We start from the raw sequence: 25,575 nt of genomic DNA on the forward strand, positions 1-25,575 counted from the left end.
AAATCTAATTGAGGTGTAAAAGATGAGAAACAATATTGACAAAGACAGTGTAGAGCAGATGCTTCCCCTTATGGGGCAACCTAGAACTAAAGATCATTATTTTAGGATAAGGGAAAGCAGATACAAAACAGATGAGCAGGAACTACTTCTCTCAAAGGGTTGTGAATCTGTGGAATTCACTACCCCAGAGTGTAGTGGGCACCAGGACATGGAGTAAATTGAAAGAGGCGATAGATAAATTTACAATTAGTACATGTTCATAGAATCATTGAATCCCTACAGTACAGAAAAAGGCCATTTAGCCTATCGAGCCTGCACCAACAATGATCTCACCCAAACCCTATACCTGCTAATCCCCCTGACACTAATGGACAATTCATCATGGCCAATCCACCTAATCCACACACCTTTGGACTGTGGGAGGAAACCAGCGCACCCAGAGGAAATCAACATGGACACAGGGAGAATGTGCAAACTCCACACCGACAGTAACTTGAGCCGGGAATCGAACCCAGGTTCCCGGTGCTAACCACTCTGCCACCGTGCCACCTTAGGATATGGAGAATGGGCAGGAAAGTGGAGTTGAGGCTGAGACAAGATCAGCCATGATTGGTGGAGCAGATTCAAAGGGCTGAAGCGGGGGTGGGTTGCTCGTGGGGGTGAGGAGGTTGTGGCATCGGGGAGGCCAGTGATTGGGGGGGGGTGGGTGTTCAGAGTGGCAGTGATGCAGGGTGGCGGGGCTGGCCAGCAGTTGAGTTGGCCAGCAATCGGGAGGCCAAGAGTGCAGGGCCACTGCATATGTGCCCCCTCGGTACTATACTGCCAGCCTTTCCAGCGGAGTAGGCCCTGCCCACAGATTTTCAGAGTGAACCCTGCTGTGCTCAATGTGGGAGTTTCATTCTGAAAACCCCACTTAAAAAAGTGAGAGTTACTCCAGTTTTCATGCGGATTCAGCACTTCGAATTTTTTTGGGAGCATCGCCCCCATAATTCCCCAGAAAACTTAATTTTAAGTCTGCCTCTGAGTATATGTCATGTGGCCCTAGCTATATACTAGATTCTCAGGTAATGGTAGGTATGGGCTGACCTCAGGTGCTTGGCATATCTCGTGTCTTTCTCTCTCCTTTCCTCAAATAATATAAATGATACACATGCTCAGATTTAAATTGCAGCATTTGAAAATGGCAGTGTCAAAACTCCTTACACAAATACTGTGAAAATAAAGTAGGTCCAAAAGAATATTGCTCCACAGGCTGCGGCCAGGCCAAGCGATAAGAGCAGCTACCCTTTTAAATGTCAGTATTGTCAAGTAAATGTCAAGTATAGCAACCTTTAGCATGAATGCATGCAAAATCACAAGTGTTTTCATTTCCACAGCATTGGAATATTTTCATTCAGTTTTCATCTGTTTTTGCTGAGAATGGTCTCTAACATTCTTAGTGCGATGTGAGGGGTAAGAGAGCACAAACTGGAAGTTATTGGACAGAACTTTCTGATCTGGACATCCTGCCAGCATGATCTTTTCTTAGACTAGCATTAGCTATTGGGAAATAACCCAATATATTTGTTAAACCTGGAATCTTAGCTTGTGAATCTGGGATCAAGGAAAGTCATATCATTTGTGTTTTACATATATTTGTTTTTTTGCCTGAAAATTTTTTCTGGTACTTCATTTTAATAGACGTACAATATGGTAGGATTTTCAGGATGCCGAACGATTGGTGCGCACCATCCCAAGAGTTGGCATGTAACACACAACTGCTGACTCTTAAACTCCCACTGCCATTTAATGCTCACTGAATGTTGATTTGCACTGGGTGGGACTTCACTCCAGCCTTGGAAGGGAGCCCTGCCTTGAGAGCTATCAGCCCATCAAATTGGCCTGCCACAGCGCTGCAGTGGCCAGAAGCAGTACTCTGCCCAGAACTGGGTCCCAGGACTCTACACAATTATTTTACTCCCTGTTGCTCCTTTTATTACCTTAGTGCATTTTTTTAACAGCATAATATCTTCAGACATGTAGGACCTGAAGTTTACTGTCATAACAGTGAAACCACCAGTGCTTGCGATTGTTATAACATAAATTGAACAGCAAGAGGTTACTGTCTGAAATAGCCAGCTCCTTCACATTTGCCTCATCGATTGATTTAACAATTGAATAATGGCAGTGGCATGAATTTGCTGAACTTGTCCTTGATAGTAGACTAAAGATGACTAAAAAAGGCTAGGGCTGATGCATTCAGGAGTATGTGTGTTTTTAACGATGTGCTACGTATTGGTTATTGATGAACAACTTCTCTCACCCTGAACCTTAAACTCAAATGAATAGTGGCTCACTTCCTCAAAAAAAAATTAATATTGAAGATTTTTAAAAAAAATCTCCCTTTCTGTCTGCCTGCCTCTCATATCTTTCACTGCTAATTCTATTTGCATTCCCATATTTTTACTTTGCTTTCAGTAGATAATTTAGTTTCAATGTATATTTCCTGCTTTTCTTCCAAATAGTGATTGCTAATTATATAAAACTGGAAGTTTCCTTCCTCTCAATGAAGGCAAGTGGAGTATGAGTAATAATGACATACGGTTAAAAATGCAGTTATGTTTCTGTTTCAATTTTAGCACACAACAAATTAGGCAATTAGATTTTAAAGCAACTTGGAGGGACTGGAGTTACATGGGTAGACTGGAGAAGATGGGGCTGGGCTCTTTGGCGAAGAGAAGGCTGAGAGGAGATTTAATAAAGAACTCAAAATCCTGAGGGGTCCAGACAGAGTAGATAAAGAGATATTATTCAAATTGGCAGCAAGGTCAGAAACCAGAGAATGGCAATATAAGGGCCCTCAATTTACCATTTCTCCAGCACCATAGGTTGGAGATAGATTTCGGGAGTTTATAAAAGTCCTGATGCATGCACGTGTCCTAAAAGCGCGCTGCATTCAAACCTCCAAATTTTTTTTTGCTCTCAAGCTGACTGCACTGTGCAGAATGCTTCGCTTTAAATTGATTTGAAAGTGCTAACTTTGTTTAGATGCAGTAAGAAGTCTGACAACACCAGGTTTAAGTCCAACCGATTTATTTGATAGTAAACTCACAAGCTTTTGAGGTTTGCCTCTTCGTCAAGGTGAATGGAGAGTTCTGAGAGTTATGTTTCGATGCCCCAGTGACAGGCAAGTATTTACGCTAAATTCTTTGGACACTTTCATTCTTGGGCTAACTGCAGAGAAGAAATTGGAGAGATATTTTGTGGGCAAAATTATTAGACATATGTTTAAAAGATATTGAAATATGTGCAGAAAATGAAAGAAAGATGGAAATTTTAATTTTTTTACAATTTTATCATGCACGTATTCAAGAGTTTTCGAAGTGTATATGAATCGTCATGTCTGTGATAAGCTTCAGCTAAAGTTATTTTGTAAAATTTGTTTTTACAATGCATTTGAATGCAATGTTGATTCCTAGAAATCGCAAAATAGTACATTTGATATATGTTAAAATGAGTCCTGCATTTACTTTGACAAGTATGTGATTTGACTTTAGGAAAGTATGAGAGAACATTGGCTTACAGGAGGTATGCATATGTGAACTATCTGTCTGATGGGTATTCCAGAATCCAGTGCAGATTACAAGCTTGACCTCGAGTCATGTTCAACCACTGGTGCATCTCATTTTCAGCTTTGCTTATTAGAAACACTTCGCTTCTGTTGAGGGTTCAGAGTAGCACAAGAAAGAGGTGCAGATAACATGTCCGTTAACTGAGAAAGTGGATCAGTTATCCACCCCTGAGAATGTACAGGTGCAAGATAATATATGAAGTTATGTCAGAGGAACAGTTTTCAGGAGACCATCCTTCAACAAGGAAACAGTGGGAAGCCTTTGTGAAATGTTGAAGGAAGACCTGAAGCCAAACTCGAATTGCCACACTGCCTTGATAATAGAGATGAAACTCTCAACAGCACAGAATTTCTTTACATCCAGGTCTTTTCAACATAGCATTAGTGACTGGTGTAACATTTTGCAGAATGCTGCGAAGACCTGCACTCACCAAGTAATGAAGGCAATTCTTCAGGGATTTGTGGCTTATTAGTTTTGGCATATCCCTGTGGTGATGAAGAAGTGGTCCCTTGCATGTCACTGGATTGCTGATTTTCTGATATTGGGGCTGTTGATGAAATGCATATTCCATTGAAAAGAGCAGTAGATGAGGTCTTTTGTTCATTTTTGTAAACGTGATGGTGTACGATGCCCAAATGAGGATCCGCAATGTAAATGCTAACGATTGGGGAAGTGCCCATGACCCATTTGTCCTGGTGAATTCAATGTTACACCAAGCCATGATAACAACACCAGGAATTACTGGATAACAAGGGATACCCACTGAGAACATGGTTTATGATATCATTTTGGAGGACCACCAATGAAGCATATGAATGATGCAACTGCTCACATGTAATAACACACCTGGTACTGGAGAGGACAATTCGACTTTTTAAAAGTCTGGTTTTCATGGCTGGACAGGTCAGGAGGCATGTTTAAAGTATGCACCTGAGATAGTCTCAAAAGTTGTTCTAGCATTGCACAACTTTGCCTTCCAACAAGAACTCAGCCTTCATCCTGAAGATGACTTGGCACCAGAAAATGGGGGGATGGAGGAGGGCAACGTGGAGCCTCATGCAGATAAACCTACAGGCATCACCAGGAGGAGGCCCAGATTCCAGCTACTGGAAGGGCAGCTGATATCATCTAGTCGCTGCTGCTTTAACACTGAGGGGATTGAGTTTTTGAAATGAACAATAGTTCCTTCCCTGTCTTCCTCCCTCTTTTTTCCAAAGCAAGCCTTTAAAAGAAATTTTACTTCATTTCTAAAAAATTGAAAAGCTTAAGGCAGTTCTTATTCAAAAAAAAAGCAGCTGCTTTATGGGATCAAGATTTTGTATCCCTTACATGATTTTTGAGAATAAATGTTTTTCATGCAGCTTTACAGATTGCTATAAATGTGTTAATACAATATCAAAACACAACACTTAAATGGAAGCTAACTATAACTGAATAACATAAGTGAAATAAACAAATCTGAACAAGAATATTTTTAAATGATGGCATAAATATACCAATACAGGCAGATTAAGGATAAATTTGTCATCTAGGTCATCACCTGTATGGTTTGCAAGTTGCCTGAGGTTGTGAAGGTGTGGGAACAAATGCTGCAGACTCCTAACCTGAAGGCACTGAGTGCCATCCCTCTGACACAGTAGCCATATCATCACAGCAGACTTGCAAACATTGGGCTCTGATGAGATCATGGCATCTATAAATACAATGAAAGCATTATTATCTGTCATCTTAACAGTGTGATTATATAGCTTTTTTCAATCTTGGCTCAGCCCACTTCTATATCACCACTGTTTATTATGGGGTTGGAGAGACCCATCAGCCTCCCATATGTGTTCCTCCTGTTCAGAAAGGTGCTTAATGTATGCCAAACTCTCGCCAATCAGTGAGCGCTCCTGGATATTATGGTCCTGCTTTTCCTACAGAGAGAAATGGAAATTTATTTTATGATAATGGTAGAGCTCCAACCTGCTTTCCAACATATAGCTGACCAGGAATCTCTCCTGTTCTTAATGCTTGCTTGCCATTGGTGTGTGTTGGAAGGATTTACAAGTTGATACTTGACCCATTTTGCCATGTTATGAAGTCATCAAATTTTGGAGTGGGCCTTGAACATGGAGTTTCTGTTCCAGAGGCAGGGATGCCGCTCACTGCTCTACAAAATCAAGGGAGGGTGGGGTGAAGGGGTGTAGTAAAATATGTATTGATGAAATGTGATTTTTTTTCATTGTTAGGAGGGGAATCAAGGACAACTCCTGGTCCTTGGTGCCACGAATCGACCTCATGCCTTGGATCCAGCACTTCGGAGGCCTGGGCGATTTGATAAGGAAATAGAGATTGGTATCCCTAATGCTGAGGACCGTGCAGATATCTTGAAAAAGTTTCTGAAGAATGTTCCCACCTTGTTGACGGAGGGGGAGCTGTCACAGCTTGCAGATGGGGCTCATGGCTATGTTGGCGCAGATCTGGCAGCAGTCTGCAAAGAAGCAGGTAACTTGCATTTGATTCTGGTCTTGTTTTTGTTGTTGCACCATCTTGTGGTGACTGAGACGGAACCACCAAAATACTAAGCAAGCTACATTTTAACTGATGCTCTTTGAGTATTTAACCTGCCAAAGGAAAACGGAGTGAGGTCCATTCACTTTATGAATTTGTGTAAAAATAAACGTTTTGGATTGAAACATTGCATGCCACATTGCAAGTATTTGGCAGTCAGAGCTTCTTTGCAATGTCCAATATTGTATGTTTGGCAACAATGTGAGAATGTTGGTTTTCTCATTCTTGTCTGCAAATCAGGAGTTCCTATAAACACCTCCACAGAAAATGGTGGGGTTGGGAAGGGGATGGGGTGAAGTGGTGGGGGGAAGTGGGGATAGTTCCACTTACTTTCATCTAGTATCACTCCAGCTACAAGGGGCCAAGTGTTGAACTCTGTCCATGTAACTGGTGAAATGCTATAATATTCAGCTAGTTACCACTTATTCTAATAAGTAAACATAAAGGACAGCTGTTCATTTCCAAAGTTAGTGTTACAATTGTAAAAGGCAGAATAAAATGGAGATTCCAATATTTGGGAGAACTTAATAGTACAGAAAAGACAAATTTGTCAACAAAAATGATTTGTCAAAAAAATCCCAAGTGCCGTTTCCACTCTGCTCAAATTAAAGGAAAATCTATTGAAACTGTTGGATTGTGTGAATGAGATATATTTTAAGGTGAAATTTTAAAGTTTGTTTACTCAGAGACCGCATCAACTGAGGACAGATAGATGTCCACTCAAGTGCAACTTTGTTGATGCTTTCTATTGCACAGGACAGATTTAGAAAAATTATACTTTAAAAGAAAAACAGATTTTGGGGGAAAAATTTTTTGTGGTTATCAATTTATTATTTTCTTAGAAAATAGGTGGGTGATCTGTTCTCAGGCTGCTGCATTGTGGTGTATGGGCAGTGGCCCATGATCATCTCTAGGTTTTTTTTACTGTTTGTGGAGAAATACATGACTTCTGCTGAGCCATCGCAGTATGAGTGAAGGCTACAGTCCCATGGCTTGGCGAACTGACACTCTGTATCTCAGAAAACTGAACTTGAATGTTTTCTCTTAAAAATACCTAGTTGCTTGAAGTACCTTGTGGCTGGCTTACACATAGAAGCAGTGACAGTGGTTTTTCTTCAGCTTTAACCACGAGTTTAATACCTGATTTAACAGTGAATTCTATGTCACAAGGCATTGTAGCTTCTGTTGAATATGTGAGTATGCAAATTGTGGTGGTTTAGAATTTGGACTCTTGCCTCATATTGTTTTAAAATTCCTCTGTTCGTGTTGCATTTTAATCTCTTTAAAGGTATTGGTTATATGGATAGTAAATATATTTAGCAGTTACTAATTGGCAGGAAATGTGGACTAAAATAGCTGGATTGTTTTAAAAACAAACTGTATTTTAATTTTGGGTTAATAGGTCCGCCAATATTATACTCTATGTTCCACTTACAAACAAAACCACAAGAGGGCCTGCTTTAATACAAACAGTCAAAAATAATTATTTGGAATGAAAACATCAATTTTTCTCTCTTTTCCCCCCACCCCACCCCCGCCACTTTCTGGGAGATGGCTCTGTGGTTGCCAAGAACCATCCAATTCTTGCCCAGTGTTGTTTTTCACATAAGCCTAAACAGTAAATGTTGACAGAGTGTCTTATCATGGCAAAGTCCATGACTGAGTTTGATCTTCCTCTCACTGAATCCCAATAAGTAGGGGGTAGGTTCCAAGACACAGTGATGTGTGGCTTGGAGTCGAACTTGCAGGTGGCATTCCCATGTGTCTGCTGCTTTGGTCTTCTAGGTGGTAGAGATTTTCTGGTTTGGAAGGTGCTGTCAAAGGTGACTTGGTGAGTTACTGCAGTGCATCTTACCGAAGGACAAACCACAGCCACTGCACCAGTGGTAGATGGTGAGAATGTTTTAAGGTTGAGCTGATCAAGTGAGTTTCTTTGTCTTAGATGGTATCAAGCTTCTTAAGTGTTGTTGGAGGCGAGTATAGATCGTTTCATCACATTCCTGATTTGTGCCTTGTAGGTGTTGAAAAGACTTTGAGGAGTCTGGAATGAATTATTTACCACAGTATTTCCAGCCTCTGACTTGTTCCTGTATTCCCGGTATTCTTATCTGGCTAACCCAGTAAGTTTCTGGTCAGTGGTAGGTGGGGGATTCCACAATGGTAGTGGTGTTGAATGTCAAGGGTCGATGGTTAGATTCCCTTACATTGAAGTTGGTCATTGCTTGACACTTGTGTGGCATGAATGTTATTCAAGACTTCTCAGCCTAATCCTGAATGTTCCCAAGGTTTTACTGCATGTAGACTACACTGCTTCAGTATCTGAGGACTCACGAATGAAACTGAACATTGTGCAATCATCAGCAAACAGTCCTTCTTCAGACCTTATGGAGGGCGGTCATTAATGAAACAGCTGAAGATAGTTGGACCTAGGGCACTACTGAGGAACTCCTCAGCTTTAGGACATAATTGCAGATGATTTACCTCCAACATCACAACCATCTTTCTTTGTGCTTGCTATGACTCCAACCGGTGGAGAGTATTTCCCCTGATTTTCTTTTTACTTAAAATTTGCTCCTGATCTTTGATGCCACACACAGTTGGATGCTGCCTTGATGACAGGGCAAACACTCTCACGTTACCTCTGCAATTCCCAAAAAAAAGAAAAGAAAGGCTTGAACTTATGTAACACTTTCCATGGCCATCACAGCACTTTTCAACCATTACAATGTTAATGAAGTACTGGTTGAAGTGTAGTTACTATTATAGTGTAGGAAACTGATTTGTACTAAGCAAACTTTTTCAAACAGTAATGTGACCATGACCAGGTTAAACTGTTTTTTGTGATATTGACTGAGGGATAAATGTTGGCCAGGACATTGGGGATAATCCCCCTACTGTTCTTCAAAATAGTATCACAGGATCTTTTACATACAGACTGAGTCGGCAAATAGGGCTGTGATTTAACACCCAAAAGACAACACCTTCAACAGTACGGTGCTTCCTCAGTACTGCACTGGACTGTCAGTCTTGATTTCTGTGCTCAGGCCCCGGAATAGAATTGTCCTCGAACTGTGTGATCCAGAAACAAGTTTGTTACCAATTAAGCCACAGCTGACATACTGGCTGCTATTTTACCAGCTTGTCCTGAGCATCAATGGGCAGAGCAAGCCGGTAAAATCACACGAGAGCGGAGAAATCAGGATTGCACCCAATTTCTCGGCTCTCACCATCTTTCCGGCACTGGATTTCCAGCGTGGTCAGCCTCTTGCCGTTTTCCAGTCAGAAGCTGGATAATTTATTTAAATTTATTTAAAGTGTGATTTACGTCGGTTTAGCAAGCCCAACACGCAATCGTACGGGCTTGCCTGCCTTTGTGCCCTCGCCGGGAGAGGTTGTCTCCGGCAAAGAAAATACCTACTCCCCATGAATGGGGAACAGATGTGTTGCCCTCACTGGTAGAACCAGAGGCCCCTCAGGGAGATCAAGGGCAAGGGAATAGGGTTGCCCCTTGAGCAGTGCCAGCCTGGCACTTTGACAATGTCCACAGGTTACCTTGGCACTGTTCACTGAGCAGTGATGGGGCTTGAAGGGGGCCTAAATGGGGTGGGCCCTCAATGAGTGGAGCTTGAAAGAGGGCTGCAGGGGATGGCCTGGAGGGGGTAGGACCAGGCCTGGGCAGCCCAATCAGGGAGAGGGGAGGGCACCCTTGTGCACTCTGCTGGACATCATGGGTGAGGGAGGGAGAGGGGCCACTGCTGCCACTCTGCATCACGATTGATGGGGAGGGAGTGATGCCTGCTGCCGTTCTACAGCTATGATCAGTCAGGATGGGGGGAGCTGCTGGTGCTGCCGCTCTGCATCATGGGGGAGAGAGGGAGTGGTTGCTACTGCTGCTCTAGCTGCAGTCGAGGAGGGGGAGGGGTTGTGATCATCTGGGAGGCAGAGGGTTGTGGCTGTATGTTCAGGGGATGTGGGGCTCACAGTTGGTTGGGGGGGAGGGGTGGCTGGATTGAGACTGGCTTCAGCAGCAAAGGCCTAACAGCTCTCCTTCAGGCCTCTGCTGTTGCAGTTGAACATGTGCAGCCACAGACATGCTTACTCTGCTGTCTGCTCAGGCTGGCTGGTGAGTTTAGCACCACCCACTATCTCTGGTAGCTAAGAACAGTCTAGCTCATTTTTCCATGTGCAAAGTGTGTAAGATTGTACTTAACTCGCCCAAAAAACAGATCTGCAACTCTCCCATTTTCACGCTAGCTGGACGTTTAATTTTCTACTAACATTCTGTCCACTGTTTGAGAATTAGCCAACAGGTACCAGCAGTGCTCCCATTCAAATGTTCAACATGATAGTACTAAATTCTGCTGCATTTTTAATGTCTATTCAGAATTGGCAAATATTAATAACAATCGATAAATCTACCTCATCTCTCGGGTATGGTATGTGATGGATTGGCTCACAATATTGCCCCTGATATTGCTTCTCCCTACAAGTCAATATATAAAAATTATTAACTACAATTGAACATTCTGATTGTATTACCATTGTAGGAAATGCTGTCGGCACGTTTTGGAACTGGTGACCTAAACATTTTCACATGTTTGCAACTTTATTGCAACTGTATTGTGTGACTGGTGACAGTAGGCTGAGTAAGAGTGGGAATAAGATGTGTGGTACTATGTTGTGTTGTAAATGTGAATATGTCAAGGCCCTTTTGTTCAACTCTGCTGTCAGAAAGATAATGGGCTGGCATCACACTGTTGTAAGAAGTCTCGCACTGTTGTCCCGAGAGTCACATGAGCTGGCTGTGGCTTCCAACGCCAGCACTGTTGATGAAAACCAAACCTATCTACAGTGATAGAATCTTTTATCCATTCTGTAATTAAAAGCTGGTGATGTTTATTTTTGTCAGTGGTTGATGTGTAAACCATCACGTTTTATGTACAGTTTCAGAGTTACATTGTCATTTAAAAGTTCAGAGCTACCTCTCCCATATTGTCAGAAAATACTTTACTTAAACCAAAGAATGTCTTTCGTTTTGTTTTATTTCAATATGATCTGATTCACAGACTGATGCAGCAATGATGATGTAGGTTGTGCGTAGGTTGATCTTCTATGCTCCATTTAGAGACACAATAATGTCTGATGAGGTAAACTCGATTATCCACTCTTACCATCTATAACTGAGAATGCCTCAAACAGTGGGCATGATGAGAGCTGAAAACATTCACTCCTCCCCACTCCCAATATGAAACTCAGAACAAAACTATTCATCACATTTACATGTGACTCCTTATTTTTCTTCTTTTTATATTTCATCCCTAAACTGTTCCCATTTAGGTAATGTAAAAGCAAAAGGATTCCCTGGTGGTGATTAAGAATTTGCCCAAGAGTTGTGAGGTGAGTAATAAAGAGTGTCAAAGGGAACTCATTAGGAAAGGAAAATTTATGGAGACGGGGTGGTGCATTAGGTTAACCACTGGCCTTTCACCTCCAACCCAGATTTGAATCCAAACCAGACTAATGGAATAAAAGTCTTCTTTGTTTGTTCGCTTGTAAAAAAAAAAATTTGGACATTCTTATTTCTAGTTCCTCGTGGGCACATAGCACCGAACTGCTGTTAGTTTAATACTAATTGGCATGAACATTGGCAGTCTCTGAAGTCACGTGATGACTGGTGTGGGAATTGAAAAAGTTCACACTAGTGCTGTAGGAGATGTATTCTTGGGACTGGGGTAGAAGTGCATTGCTGGGACAGAAGAAAAGGAGCCTGACTCTGAGGCTACATTTGATGTGGGAATGCTTAATACTAACATTATAATGAGATTGAGATGAGCACAATTTTGAAAACCATGAAAAGAATTGATAGGTTTGCTGGAGAAGCTAGAAAATCAAACATTTTCGAAATGAAAACTGTTATAATGTGGGTAGACTGCCATCTACTGGAATAATCATGTACATGGTTAACTCATTTAAGTTGCGATTTTGTCCAATTCTCATCAGGCAGCTGTCGATGATGTGTGAGTAGAGAAACTGAGGACTGAATTAGCTATTCGCACTGCTATTTTTATGTGCCAAATACACTGATGTGCTGCAATTTTTGAAAACCGTTTTGAAACTTTCTTGAATGCCCGAATTGTAATTGGACAATATGGTAACAGGTTTAAAATACAATGAAACCCAATTGGCTGCTGATGGATCAGTGTAGTGAATTCATATAAGAAAACTTATGTGTAACAGAAATGTGTAGTATATAAGTATTAACAAGAAGGGGTATAAAAATGTTAATAGAAATAGAATCCTGGCATTACCATATGCTTAAAATTGCAGAAATAAACTGTAATTCAGAGCAGGCTGGGTTGATACAACATCTTGATCATCATCTTAAAAATAGAAAAAAAAATTCATACAGGGCTGAAATGCTAGTCAGTGCTGATTGACTTAATGTGTAGTTGTAGCATTTGCTGGTTTGATTTCTGATTATATAGTATTTATCAATTTTTTTTAAAACATCAACTTTGAATCTTGCTCAAATTGACTGGAATTTTAACTTGGAAAGATCTGCTAGAATACTTGTCATGATTTGAAAACATGGAAATTTAAATTCATAGCTCAGCATAGTATGAGCAAACTAAACAAACTCTTGACAGATTGGTTGTTAGCTATGCAGAAGATTTCGTCAATTGGAGCAAATTACTATGAAGGTGGATTAAGTGCTGTGCTTGTTAACTCTTGATTACAATCTTTCTCAGAAAGAATGCAATAATAATTATTATCTGTACTGACTGCATTCAAAAAAGTCTGCTGAGAAAGGCATCATATATGTATTGACAATATAATGAACAACATTGCAAAAGCAGGAAACATGGGAAAGGACATGCCATCCATTAAGTCTACTCCATTCAAACATCCTGTACAACCTAATCTACCATAGATTACTGTTACAAGACTGTTAAGAATACCTGGGGGCATGTCCTGATAAAAGCAGGTATGGCATTTGATTAAAAAGTGGCCTAGACGTGTATTTCACCTTTTACAAACTTCCAATTTACAATCTCAAATGTCAGGTTATCTGTGGCTGCTAAGTTACATCAGAGTCTTTGTTCTAACAGTTGAAACTGCCATTTAAAAAAAAAGCCCCACGTATGGGGGCACAGTGGCTAGTATTGCCAGGGACCCAAGTTCAGTTCCAGCCTTGGGTCACTGCCTGTGTGGATTTTGCACTTTCTCCTTGTGTCTGCGTGGGTTTCCTCTGGGTACTGTGGTTTCCTCCCACAGTCCAAAGATGTGCAAGTTAGGTTGACTGGTCATGCAAAATTGTAGAGCCAGGGGACTAGCAGGGTAAATACAGGGGTTATGGGAATAGGGCCTGGGTAGGATTGTCATTGGTGGGGCCGAATGGCTCCCTTCTACACTTTAGGGATTCTATGTGAATTAAGCAGATGAAATTGAAATTTAACATTTGACACCAACATACCTCTGTAATGCTCATCAGTCAGCACAAAGAATGAAATGTGACATATTAGGAATGTTGCATTACAAGATGTTTTTTTAAAAAAAACAGATTCCCCTCCAGCCACATAACCGTGTTGTTAAGGCCGAACTCAGTTTAGAATAACTTGGGTATCAAAAATTAAAACAGAGTTAGCTTCGAGATAGTATGCTGTCATATTACTTTTTACTTTTCAGTGGTATAAACAAAGCATTCCTTTATTTGAAAATATTCTGAAAAATCTTTGCTATTTTGAGGTTAGGCTCAAAGGATAATATTTTGTCAGTGTATGACTGTTCCCTTTTATATTCTGATTAGGTATCATTTAAAAGCTTCTTTTTGTAAGCCCCCAGGTTGTTGGTTACTTGCAGGACATAAGAACATAAGAAATAGGAGCAGGAGTAGGCTGTTTAGCACTTCAAGCCTGCCCCACCATTCAATAAGATCATGGCTGATCTGAAGTGGATCAGTTCCACTTACCCGCCTACTCCCCATAATCCTTTAATTCCCTTGTCGATCAGAAATCTATCTACCCGTGACTTAAACATATTCAACGAGGTAGCCTCCACCACTTCAATGGGCAGAGATTCACGACCCTCTGAGAGAAGACGTCCCTCCTCAACTCTGTTCTAAATAGCCCCCTCCCCTTATTTTGATGTTGTGCCCTCTAGTTCTGGATTCCTTTCTAAGTGGAAAGAATCTACCTCTACCCTATCTAGCCCCTTCATTATCTTATATGTCTCTACAAGATCACCCCTCAGCCTTCTAAACTCCAATGAGTACAGGCTCAATCTCTCCTCATTAGCTAATCCCCTCATCTCCGGTATCAACCTGGTGAACCTTCTCTGTACTCCCTCCAAGGCCAATGTATCCTTTCACAAATAAGGGGACGAAAACTGCACGCAGTACTCCAGTTGCATCCTCACCAGTGCCTTGTACAGTTGCAGCAAGACCTCCCTGCTTTTATATTCTATCCCCCTCACAATAAAGGCCAACATTCCATTTGCCGCCTTGATCACCTGCAGACTGAGTTTTTGCAATTCGTGCACAAGGACCTCCAGGTCCCTCTACACAGTAGCACGCTGCAACTTTTCACTATTTAAATAATATTCCGTCCTACTATTATTTCTTCCAAAGTGGATAACCTCACATTTGCCAACGTTATACTCCATCTGCCAGGTCCTCGCCCACTCGGTCAGCCTATCCAAGTCTCTCTGCAGACTTACTGCGTCCTCCACGCGATTTGCTTTTCCACTCATCTTCGTGTCATCAGCAAACTTTGTTACCCTACACTCAGCCCCCTCCTCCAGATAATCTTTGTATATGGTAAACGGCTGAGGCCCCAGCACCATTCCCTGCGGCACGCCACTACTCACCAACTGCCAACCAGAAAAGCACCCATTTATTCCAACTCTCTGCTTCCTGTTAGATAGCCAATGCCCAATCCATGCTAACACTTTACCCCCAACTCTGTGTACCCTAACCTTCTGCAGCAACCTTTTGTGAGGCACCTTATCGAATGCCTTCTGGAAATCTAAAAACACCACATCCACCAGTTCCCCTTTGTCTACCGCACAAATCACATGTTCATAAAAATCCAGTAAATTCTCAAACACGACTTCCTGTTCATGAATCCATGTTGTGTCTGCTTGATCGAACCGTTCTTTTCTAGGTGTCCTGCTATTTCTTCTTTAATGACAGATTCTAGCATTTTCCCAACTATGGACGTTAAATTAACCAGCCTGTTGTTACCCGCCTTATGTCTGCTACCTTCTTTAAACAGCGGCGTAACAGTAGCTGTTTTCCAGAGTCCAGTGAATTTTGATAAATAACTACTAACGCTTCTGCTATTACTTCTGCCATTTCTTTCAGTATCCTGGGATGCATTCCATCCGGTCCCAGGGACTTGGCCTACCTTCAGTCCCATTAGTCTACCAAGCACTACCTCTTTAGTAACAGTAATTGTATTAAGGACCTCATCTCCTACAAACCCTCTATCTTTAATATTCGGTAAGCTATTTGTGTCCTCCACCGTGAAGACCGGCACAAAAAACTTATTTAAAGTCTCAGCCATTTCCTCGTTTCCCACCATTAAATACCCCCCTCGTCCTCCAAGGGTCCAACATTCACTCTAGCCACTGTCTTCTTATTTATATAATTCGTAAAAACTTTTACTTTTTTTATATTTAGAGCCAGTTTAGTTTCATACTCTATCTTTCCTTTCTTTATCGCTTTCTTAGTCATTCTTTGTTGTTTTTTACATAAGAACATAAGAAATAGGAGCAGGAGTAGGCCATCTAGCCCTTTGAGCCTGTCCCGCCATTCAACTTTTTACTTTTCAGTGGTATAAACAAAGCATTCCTTTATTTGAAAATATTCTGAAAAATCTTTGCTATTTTGAGGTTAGGCTTAAAGGATAATATTTTGTCAGTGTATGACTGTTCCCTTTTATATTCTGATTAGGTATCATTTAAAAGCTTCTTTTTGTAAGCCCTCAGGTTGTTGGTTACTTGCAGGACATAAGAACATAAGAAATAGGAGCAGGAGCTGTTTAGCACTTCAAGCCTGCCCCACCATTCAATAAGATCATGGCTGATCTGAAGTGGATCAGTTCCACTTTCCTGCTTTCTCCCCATAACCCTTAATTCCCTTGTCTATCAGAAACCTATCTACCTGTGACTTAAATATATTCAGCAAGGTAGCCTCCGTCACTTCAATGGGCAGAAAATTCCAGAGACTCACCACCCTTTGAGTGAAGAAGTTCCTCCTCAACTCTGATCTAAATTGCACCCCCCCCTTATGTTGAGGCTGTGCCCTGTAGTTCTGCTATCCTTTCTAAGTGGGAAGAATCTCTCTACCTCTACCCTATCTAGCCCCTTCATTATCTTGTAAGTCTCTATAAGATCCCCCCTCAGCCTTCTAAACTCCAGCGAGTACAGGCCCAGTCTATTCAATCTCTCCTCATAGGCTAACCCTCTCGTCTCCAGTATCAGCCTGGTGAACTTTCTCTGTACTCCCTCCAAGGCCAATACTTCCTTTCGCAAATGCAGTGACCAAAACGGCGCACAGTACTCCAGTAATTAGTTTAAAGTTTAGTTTAAACTAATTAGTTTAAAGCCCTATCTACAGCCTTAGTTATCCGATTCGCCAGACTCTGGTCCCAGCACGATTCAGACGAAGACCATCCCGTCTGAACAGGTCCCATTTGCTCCAATACTGGTACCAATGTCCCATGAAATCTTTCCCAATCTTCTAATTCCCCACTATTTTTAGCTGCTCTGTACGCATTGGTTTTTAATTTAATACCCTCCTTTATTTCTTTTGATGTCCACGGCTAGTTATCCCTTTCCTTACAGTCCTTCTTTATCACCAGAATATATTTTTGCTGAGTACTGAAAAAGATCTCCTTATAAATCCTCCACTGTTCCTCAGCTGTCCTACCAACCAGTCTGTGCCCCCAGTCTACATTAGCCAATTCCGCCCTCATCTTATCATACTCCCCTCTGTTCAAACAGAGGACACTGGTTTGGGACCCTACTTTCTCACCCTCCACCTGTATCAGAAATTCAACCATGTTGTGATCATTCGTCCTAAGAGGATCCCTCACAAGAAGATCCCTAATTCTACCTGTCTCATTAGAGTACGAGATCTAAGATAACTCGTTCCCTTGTAGGTTTTGTAACATACTGTTCAAGGAAACTATCCCAACAGCATTCCAAGAACTCTTCCTCAAGTCCACCGCATCCAACTTCAGTCAACCAATCAATATGCAGGTTAAAATTTCCCATGATTATCGCCGTTCTGTTTTTGCACGCGTCAGTTATTTGCTTGCTTACAGCCGGGAGCCTAGAGACATGCCCACCAGTGACTTTCTCCCTTTACTATTCCTTATCTCCACCCACAACGATTCCACGTTTTGCTGTTTGGAACCCATATCGTCTCTCACTACCGCCCTGATATTATCCTTTATTAACAGAGCTACCCCACCTTCTTTTCCTTCCTGCCTATCCTTCCTAAATGACTGATACCCCTGGATATTCAGTTCCCAGTCCCGGTCACCCTGCAACCATGTTTCTGTAATGGCCACTAGATCATACCCATTTGTGCCATCAACTCATTCACTTTGTTTCGAATGCTTCATGCATTCAGGTAAAGTGGCTTTATGCCAGCCTTTATCTGGATCCGATTTGTTGAAACGCCACTAACCTCTCCTGTGCTCTCTACTCCTTTTTAATTAGTGGAATGTCCTCAACGTTAACCTGCACTCGTACCCTCACTTTTACTTTTGATTTTGTAATTCCCCATACCCCTGCACCCTCCCCCCCACTAATTAGTTTTAAAGCCCTATCTACAGCCCTCGTTATACGATTCGCCAGACTCTGGTCCCAGCACGAATCAGATGAAGGCCATCCATCTGAACAAGTCCCATCTGCCCCAATAGTGGTGCTAATGCCGCATGAATTTGAGCCCATTACTCCCACACCAATCCTTGAGCCATGTATTCACCTCCTTAATCCTATTGACCCTGCGCCAATTCGTGCACAGCCCGGGTAGTAATCCAGAGATTACCACTTTGGTTCTGCTTTTTAATTTGGTTCCTAGCTTTTCATACTCCCTCTGCAGATCCTTAGTTCCTGTTTGCCTATGTCATTGGCACGTACATGAACCACGACAACTAGATTCTTACCCTCCCACTCCAAGTTCCTCTGCAGCCCAGATGAGACATCCTGGACCTGAGCACCAGGCAGGCAACACAACCATCGGGATTCTCTATCCTGGTCACAAAGTGTCTATGCCCCAATTACCACTACATTTCTCTTTACTTCCTCTGCTTCAATGGCTCCTTGCACCATGGTACTGTGGGCAGTTTGCTCGTCCACCTTGCAGTCCTCATTCTTGTCCACACTGGGAGCAAGAATCTCAAACCTGTTGTGCAGATTCAGGGGCTGAGGCTCTTGGGACTCCACTCCTGTATCCGACTCCCTGCCTTTTCCTCCCCCCGCTCCCCCCTTGCCCGCAGCCACCCCCTCTTGTTCCTGACCCCCGGCTGAGTTAGTTAGTCTAGGGGGTGTGACTTTCTCCTGAAACATGTTATTCAGGTAACACTCCCCCTCCCTGATGTGTCGCAATGTCTGTAGCTCAGAGTTCAGCTCGGCTACTTTGAGCCGGAGCTCTTCAAGCAACCAGCAATTGCTGCAGACATGTTCACTGGGAATCACCTTGGGGTCTACCAGCTCCCACATCATGCAAAAACAGCACATCACATGTCCCTCCATCCCAGTTACCTAGTTTGTTAGTCCCAATTAAGATTTAAACTACCCTTGTCTCGCCCAAGCCCGATGAGCCAAAGCACTTACAGCTCACTCTCTGCTCACTCCGCTGCCTGCTACTGACGCTGCCTGCTGTATACTGTGGCCTTCTTTTTACACTTCGCGCACTTAAAAAAAAACCCCTCCCAGCTCACCCCGCGGCCCACTTCTGCTTAAATTTTAAAGTGACTTTTAAAAACAGAAACCCCGTGAAAAATTTACAAAAAAGTCAGTTGCTCACTTTCTCTCTCTCTCTCTCTCTCTCTCTCTCTCTCTCTCTCTCTCTCTCTCTCTCAATCCTCCTCTCAGCTTGTTCCACGAACAGGGCAGGGAGATTCTGTAGCTGCCATCAGTTGTGCCCATCATCTTAACAGAATTGCTCTTGTTTTGTTCCTGATTGTCAGCCTAGCCTGCTCTGATCAGTTTTAATCCATCACTGTTACCTCTAAAGGCACAATTACAAACATGTTTTCTATGAAGTCAATGAGTTCAATATGATTTTGAAGCCCCAGTACGTTGTCTGGACTTGTTTCCTCATCTCACTTATAGTGGGCCTTGCTTCAACACTGCTAAGTTTGTTTAGAAGTGTGAGCCTGTTCATTTTGATTTATTAGTTAATAACTCTACATGGATTTCCTTGGTATATCTCTTGTGGTCTCCACAAATGGTGTCTGTTTTGGGGTATGTTCCCTCCTTTTTCTCTTCCATCTGGGAATGGGTTTTCAGTTCATCTGTTCCATATCATCCGGAACACTACTGCCCCCACATGGCTGGTCAGCTCCTGGTTTCTGTTTTCCAAGTAGTTTTTCTTTGGCCGCTTCAATGCTTCCAGCCCCCTGTAGAGTCTTTGAACCATTTTCAGCTTTCTACACTGCCAGAACTCAGCATCTTCCCTTTAAATATAAATTCTTGGTTGTTACATTGGCCAGGGAACATGCCCGAATACAGGCTGACCACTTTCATGCCCATCGATACTGGTTTGACTGTAAGACTACCTGGCGGTCTCTTCACATACCAACAATTGTTTTTTTAAATGATCTGTTTTATCACATTGGAAACACACTGGGTGATTTCCTAGCAGTTTCCCATCTGGGATCTTTCTCCTCTCTCAGCTCAAGCCGTGTCAGTTGAAATTCCCTTTCTTCCTTCCACCTCTCCCTTTTCCTTTTCCCTCTCTCCAGATGCTCTTTCCACTCTCTATTCTCAATTTCTGCTTTCCTTTCTTCTATCTCTCTTTCAGTAGCCTAGAATTTTAGCCCCAGCCTCTCTCTGTTACAGTTGTATTTTAGCTAAAGCTAAAGTCCTTTTCCATTGCTGCTTATCTCTATCTCTTCCAATTCAATTTCCAGATTGTTGGCTGCTGCTTTTGGATTTCAGGTATCCTAGGTTTTGGCTGGAAGTCTATTTTTGGATATCTACCCACATTCTTCAATGGCTAAGATCTTAAAACTGTTCCAAGATACCTTATCCTTTTCTAGAAAGGCACTAACTTCAAAACTGGACATGTTGTTTGTACTGTAGCACAGTACACAAGAAAACCTGAACTCGAGTTTTTACATTTATCTCTAGGGATTACATCTTTTGTTTAAATCCAGATGCTAGCTTCCAAATCTCTGTTGCGATTAGGTGAGCTTGGGTACAAGAATTTCCCCTTTTTTCCCACTCCTTGGTTGACCATAACAGGGTTTTTTTTTGATATTTGAAAGGATGAATATGCCAATTCAGTGTCTATACTTCAGTATTTATGTGCTGATTGCAAAGAAATTGGCGTAAGTTCTCTTGAGTTTAGATGAAAGAGGATTTAGTTCTTTAGTATTTTTAAAAAGTCACCATACATGCATACCCATAAACACACACACACTCACTGACGATTGATAGTCTACTTGTATTAATGAAGAAGCTTCCCTCTCCTATGGTTAAAATAAACCATATATAATAGAGTTCAATAGCACTTCCTTTGTGCATAATTGGTTTTGATAGTTCTCCTTTGTTATCTGGTAGCCCTTGAGACAAAAATGCTGAGGCCTGTTTTGTCCTTTCTGTTTTAAGTCACAACAAAGTCAGGTACAGCATTCCATAAGGATGTGGCCTCGGCATGTTCATTGTGATGCATCTTTTAGAATCTTCCAGAATCTTAATCAACTTTCAGTCCCAAATATCAGATGACCTATGGTGGCCATCTTATGTTAGTGCTTTTGTTTCAAGAGTCGAAACTGTCTTTTTTTTTAAAAGTTCAATTTGTGAGTCCAGCTGATTTAAATTGAAATATGATATCTTACAACCTCTCTAACAGGATCCATCCTCTTAATCTCCACAGGAAGATTTTGAATGGAATTTACTGATTTCTAAAAGTCAACTTCAGGATATTTATCCATTCCAAATCTCCATAATTCAACCCAGGATTACATTCCCCCACCTATCCTTATCGTTCTTGTAGCTGAGCTGTAGGAACCATTGTGTGTGTATATAATGTTTTGACCTTTGTAGGAGATAGATCGTTATAACATCCATACCATGCTCTTTCTATCCACCTGTTATGTAACAGACCCACTCTTTGACCTATTCCACTCTTCTTTTTAACCACTATAAACTGTAGAATCATAGAATCCCTACAATGCAGAAGGAGGCCTTTTGGTCCATTTGAGCCTACTCTGACAATCCCACCCAGGTATTATCTCCATAACCCCATCCCATATTTACTCTGCTAATATCCCTGACACTAAGGAGGAATTTAGTTAAGTGACATTGATTCCATAACACTAAGCCAATGTTTGATTTACTCCTGGATTGAAGGTGTTGTGCCATTTTAAGCTAAATCATATTTGTGGAATAGGCTTGAGGGGCTGAATGGCCTACTTCAGTTCCCATCTTCCTATATTTTTATAGGAATCTTATGGCAGTGCTTGGACACGTGCTTTGGCAGGAACAGTGGCTTTGTAAACTGGGGCTTTATAATAATTAACGTAAACTAACAGAAGGAGACCTTGGAAACTTCATAGCTACAAAAATCACTGGTGAAGGTTGCATTTGAAAATTGTATCCAGGTTATATGTTAGTTTGTATACTGGTGTGTCTGATAAGGGGTCTAGTATTTCAAATTCAGCTGTAATTCAAACCTTATTTTGCAAAAGGTACTACTTCTTTCAATTCCTGAATCATCAGTATGAATTTGACTAAAAGCTTTTTTTAATGTAGTATCCCTTGTTAAAAATTACAGACAAATTATATGCACATTCTAACATTCATCTGGCAGGAATATCAATCAATGATAGCGTTGGGACCCGAGCACGTTTTGCTGGTAAATATGAAGTTAATCAGCAGAAGCTCCTGGGCAATTTACAAAACTCTGTATGCTGGGAAGCAATTTCCGTTACTAAAATTGATTTTTCTGTTATTGGTGGCAAGCTGCTTGTGTTTCCTATCGAGCATAAATGAACTTATTTTAATTAATGCTGATGGAAAACAAAGTGCTTGACTCTGTAATCAGATTGATTTTCCTTTCCCAAGCCTGCACCAGATGTTTTCTTGCATTAATTCAGAACAAGTCCCCCACTTATCCGGCAGTGGTTTCGGAAGAGCATTGATGTATAGCCTGAAGGGGAAAACAGGACTGGGCCTGGAACAGTTTGACCTTGTGCTGGACTGGAGAATTAACTGTTTTTATGGAGGCTCAGTCAGGTCTTGAAAAAATAAACAGGATAGGAGCATGTCTGATGGCAAAGAGCTTCCTCTGCTTTGAGAGTGTCTTAACCCTTTGCACATCTACCGTGAGGTTTGTCTGAGAAAATGACAAAACTAGGACTGCATGGATCCATGTTTTCATGTATAGCATTTAAAGTAAGGGAATTCAGCTGTTCACAAATGTTTTGTTCTGTGGGACAGTGAATAGGGAACTATGGGTTGTGTAAGAAATTCAGTATTCAAAGGGTTAAGCATCACTGCTGGCTACAGTTTTCACTGGGGAGTATTTGGAAAGGCTAGCAGAGATAATGACAAGAGGAAACAGGAAGACACTTTCTTCAATTTCCAGTTTGTGGTTTTTTTTGTATTATTTTATGTTGAATGTTTTTCTTTTTTTCCACTGAACTGTTGACTGCTGAAATAATCACAAACAGATCTCTCTGAATGAGATGGGTTTGTTTCTATAGAGTTTGACCTTTTGTCCCTGCTGTGGATCAGAAGACAGAATTTTACATTAACAGATCATAGGATTACAATTTTTTTATCTTGTCATTTTGCCCCCTCATCTTTCACCTCACCAGAAGCTGTTCAACAACTGCTGAGATATTATTGCCATTTCCACATGTGCTGGTTGCTATCTGGCACCTCGTCAATATGGCAATTTTTCGTGTAGGAGCCCTGACAATGTGTTGGAAAGCTTTTCAACTGAAGGGAGCATCTCATCCATGCACGACTCTGCCTCCCCTGATATCCACATTCAGACAATGATCAGAATTAGAAATCCTAATGATTTTCCCTGTAATCACCCTCCTCTCAGCTCTGCTCCCAAATCTGCAATGTTATAGCTGATTATAGGGTTCCTACAAAAAGTAAAAATCAACTTCAGAAACAGATCCTGTTCCAACTTAACTTGCTACAGTTGCTTTTACTTTGAGATTTTACTTGTTTGCTTGTACCAAGTACTCAAGGAAGGATTCGTAGTCATTCAATTTGTATGGAATTTGGTCAGAAAGGTGTTTGGCAGCTTTTTATTATCAAGCAATTTATTTAACTCTGGACACATTCCAGTATATTGTTTGGCACTGCCATCATGCCAACTGCAATAAGTTTAAAAATAGATTAGAAGCTCAAAAATGGCACCCATGAGGAATGTGGGCCAACAGCTGCAGCTAACTTGTAGACCACTATGTTCCACCATATCCCTCCGATCCTCCATCACTATTAAACCTGATTCAACAAGGAATGTGGAGGGCCATGTCAGCAGCAGCTACACACTTACTTGAAAATTTGGTGATAAGTTCTTAAAGCTACAACATCAGGCTAGATGCATACAGATGTGATAGATGGACCCAAATGATCCCATGACTAATCAATCAGGTAACTCCATATGCACTTGTGAATGGTGGTGGTGAATTAAACAGGTTGGGCTCCATGAACATCCCCATCCTCAATGATAGCAGAGCCTAGCAAGTGAATGTGTTAAACCAGGCTGAAGCATTTGCAACCATCTTCAGCTCCAAGTGGTGAATGGATGATCCTTCACAGCTGCCTCTTGAAGTCATCACAAATACCAGTCTTCCCCTAATTTGATTCATGCCGCATGACAGCAAGAAAATGAGCGCACTAATAGAGGAAAGACTATGGGCTCTGACAATATTCTAGTAGTAGTACTAAAGAATTGCACCCCGGAACGTGCCAACCTATTCCAGTACAGCTGCAATGTTTTATGAGTGAATATCCATTACTGAATCAAGCAATAGAAGACATTGTGATGATTCGCAACTATTTTATTGACAATAGGTCAGTACAAATATTGGTTTTCACTCTTCCCTTCTGGATCCTCTCCTTGTCAGAAGCAACTCCGCTCTGGAGAAATCCCCAGCTCTTAAATACAAACTTCAATTCACTCTGTAGCAAGGCCTGGTTAGTTCTTAAAGGAGTTTATATTTATAACATTGTCATACAAGCATGTCCTCAGCAGTGTGTGGAGTTTTAATAAACTTTGCCATCTCTCTCTTTTCGGGTGCTACTTAAAATTTACCACTTGGACTAAACTTTTAGTCTCCTAAAGTGAATATTGTCATGTTTTGTTTGATAATGTTCCTGTGAAGCACCTTGGGATGATTCACAAGGTTAAAGTTGCTAGATAAATTCAAGCTGGCGATGGACAAAGCTCCGCATTTGTTTCCAATCACTATCACTCTTGCTAAATTGAAATTGAGTGTTGGGTGAGGACAGCAATAGTAAATTAGCCAGTCAGCACTCACAGTTATACTTACCTTGAAAGAAAGAACTCTGGCTGACCTATTGTAGATCCTTCAATCTATGGGTGTAGTGTGAATCAATACACGGCAGGTGAGAAGGAAGAATGTATGAAACTTGTTACAGAGTGAAGTCATGCTGGAATATTGTTTTCTTATGTTTGTCTCTGGGAATTAATCCACATCGCAAAAAGAAAAATATCACAAATACAAAAGCAGGACATTGTGGAAATACTCAGCAGGTCTGGTAGCATCCATGGAGAGAGAGTGAAACAACATCATTGAGCAGGATTTTTCTGTCGGCCTCAGGATCGACTCAGGACCAAATCCCACACTTGCTTGCAGTGCAATCTTCTGAGGAGCAGCTTCCAAATTAGCTGCCTCTATGTTCAAAATCTTAAGGATAGCAGGCAGCTTTCCAATACTGCTGGCCCATCAAAGATGCCAAAAGACTGTACCGGACCAAGCTAAAGTCCCAGGCTAGCCACACTGACCCCCCCACCGACTACAGCAAGGTCTGCAAGACATAGCAGGCTACAAGATGAAGGCATGTAAAATCACTGGCTCCAACGTACTTCTCCCTGATGAGTTCTATGCATTCTAGACCTGTTTTGAGCATGCCCCCCACCCTGGAAGCACTGGATGAATCTGTATCTGGGGTCGCTGTTGCA

At 41.6% G+C, this 25,575-nt stretch overlaps 1 protein-coding gene across 4 annotated transcripts in view; it reads left to right on the top strand.

The window, feature by feature from the left end:
- The window catches only part of afg2a (AAA ATPase AFG2A), a 445,255-nt gene that overhangs the window by 30,949 nt on the left and 388,731 nt on the right, over positions 1-25,575 (top strand). For all 4 annotated transcript variants that reach the window (XM_080193527.1, XM_080193521.1, XM_080193533.1 and 1 more), the window contains one exon: positions 5,843-6,098. In XM_080193527.1, coding sequence (XP_080049653.1) covers positions 5,843-6,098 — 256 coding nt within the window. The remainder of the gene's footprint in view (positions 1-5,842; positions 6,099-25,575) is intronic.

This window comes from Carcharhinus amblyrhynchos, chromosome 1 (genome assembly GCF_965287045.1).
Source record: "Carcharhinus amblyrhynchos chromosome 1, sCarAmb.v2.hapA, whole genome shotgun sequence".
In the NCBI taxonomy this organism is placed as follows: domain Eukaryota; kingdom Metazoa; phylum Chordata; class Chondrichthyes; order Carcharhiniformes; family Carcharhinidae; genus Carcharhinus; species Carcharhinus amblyrhynchos.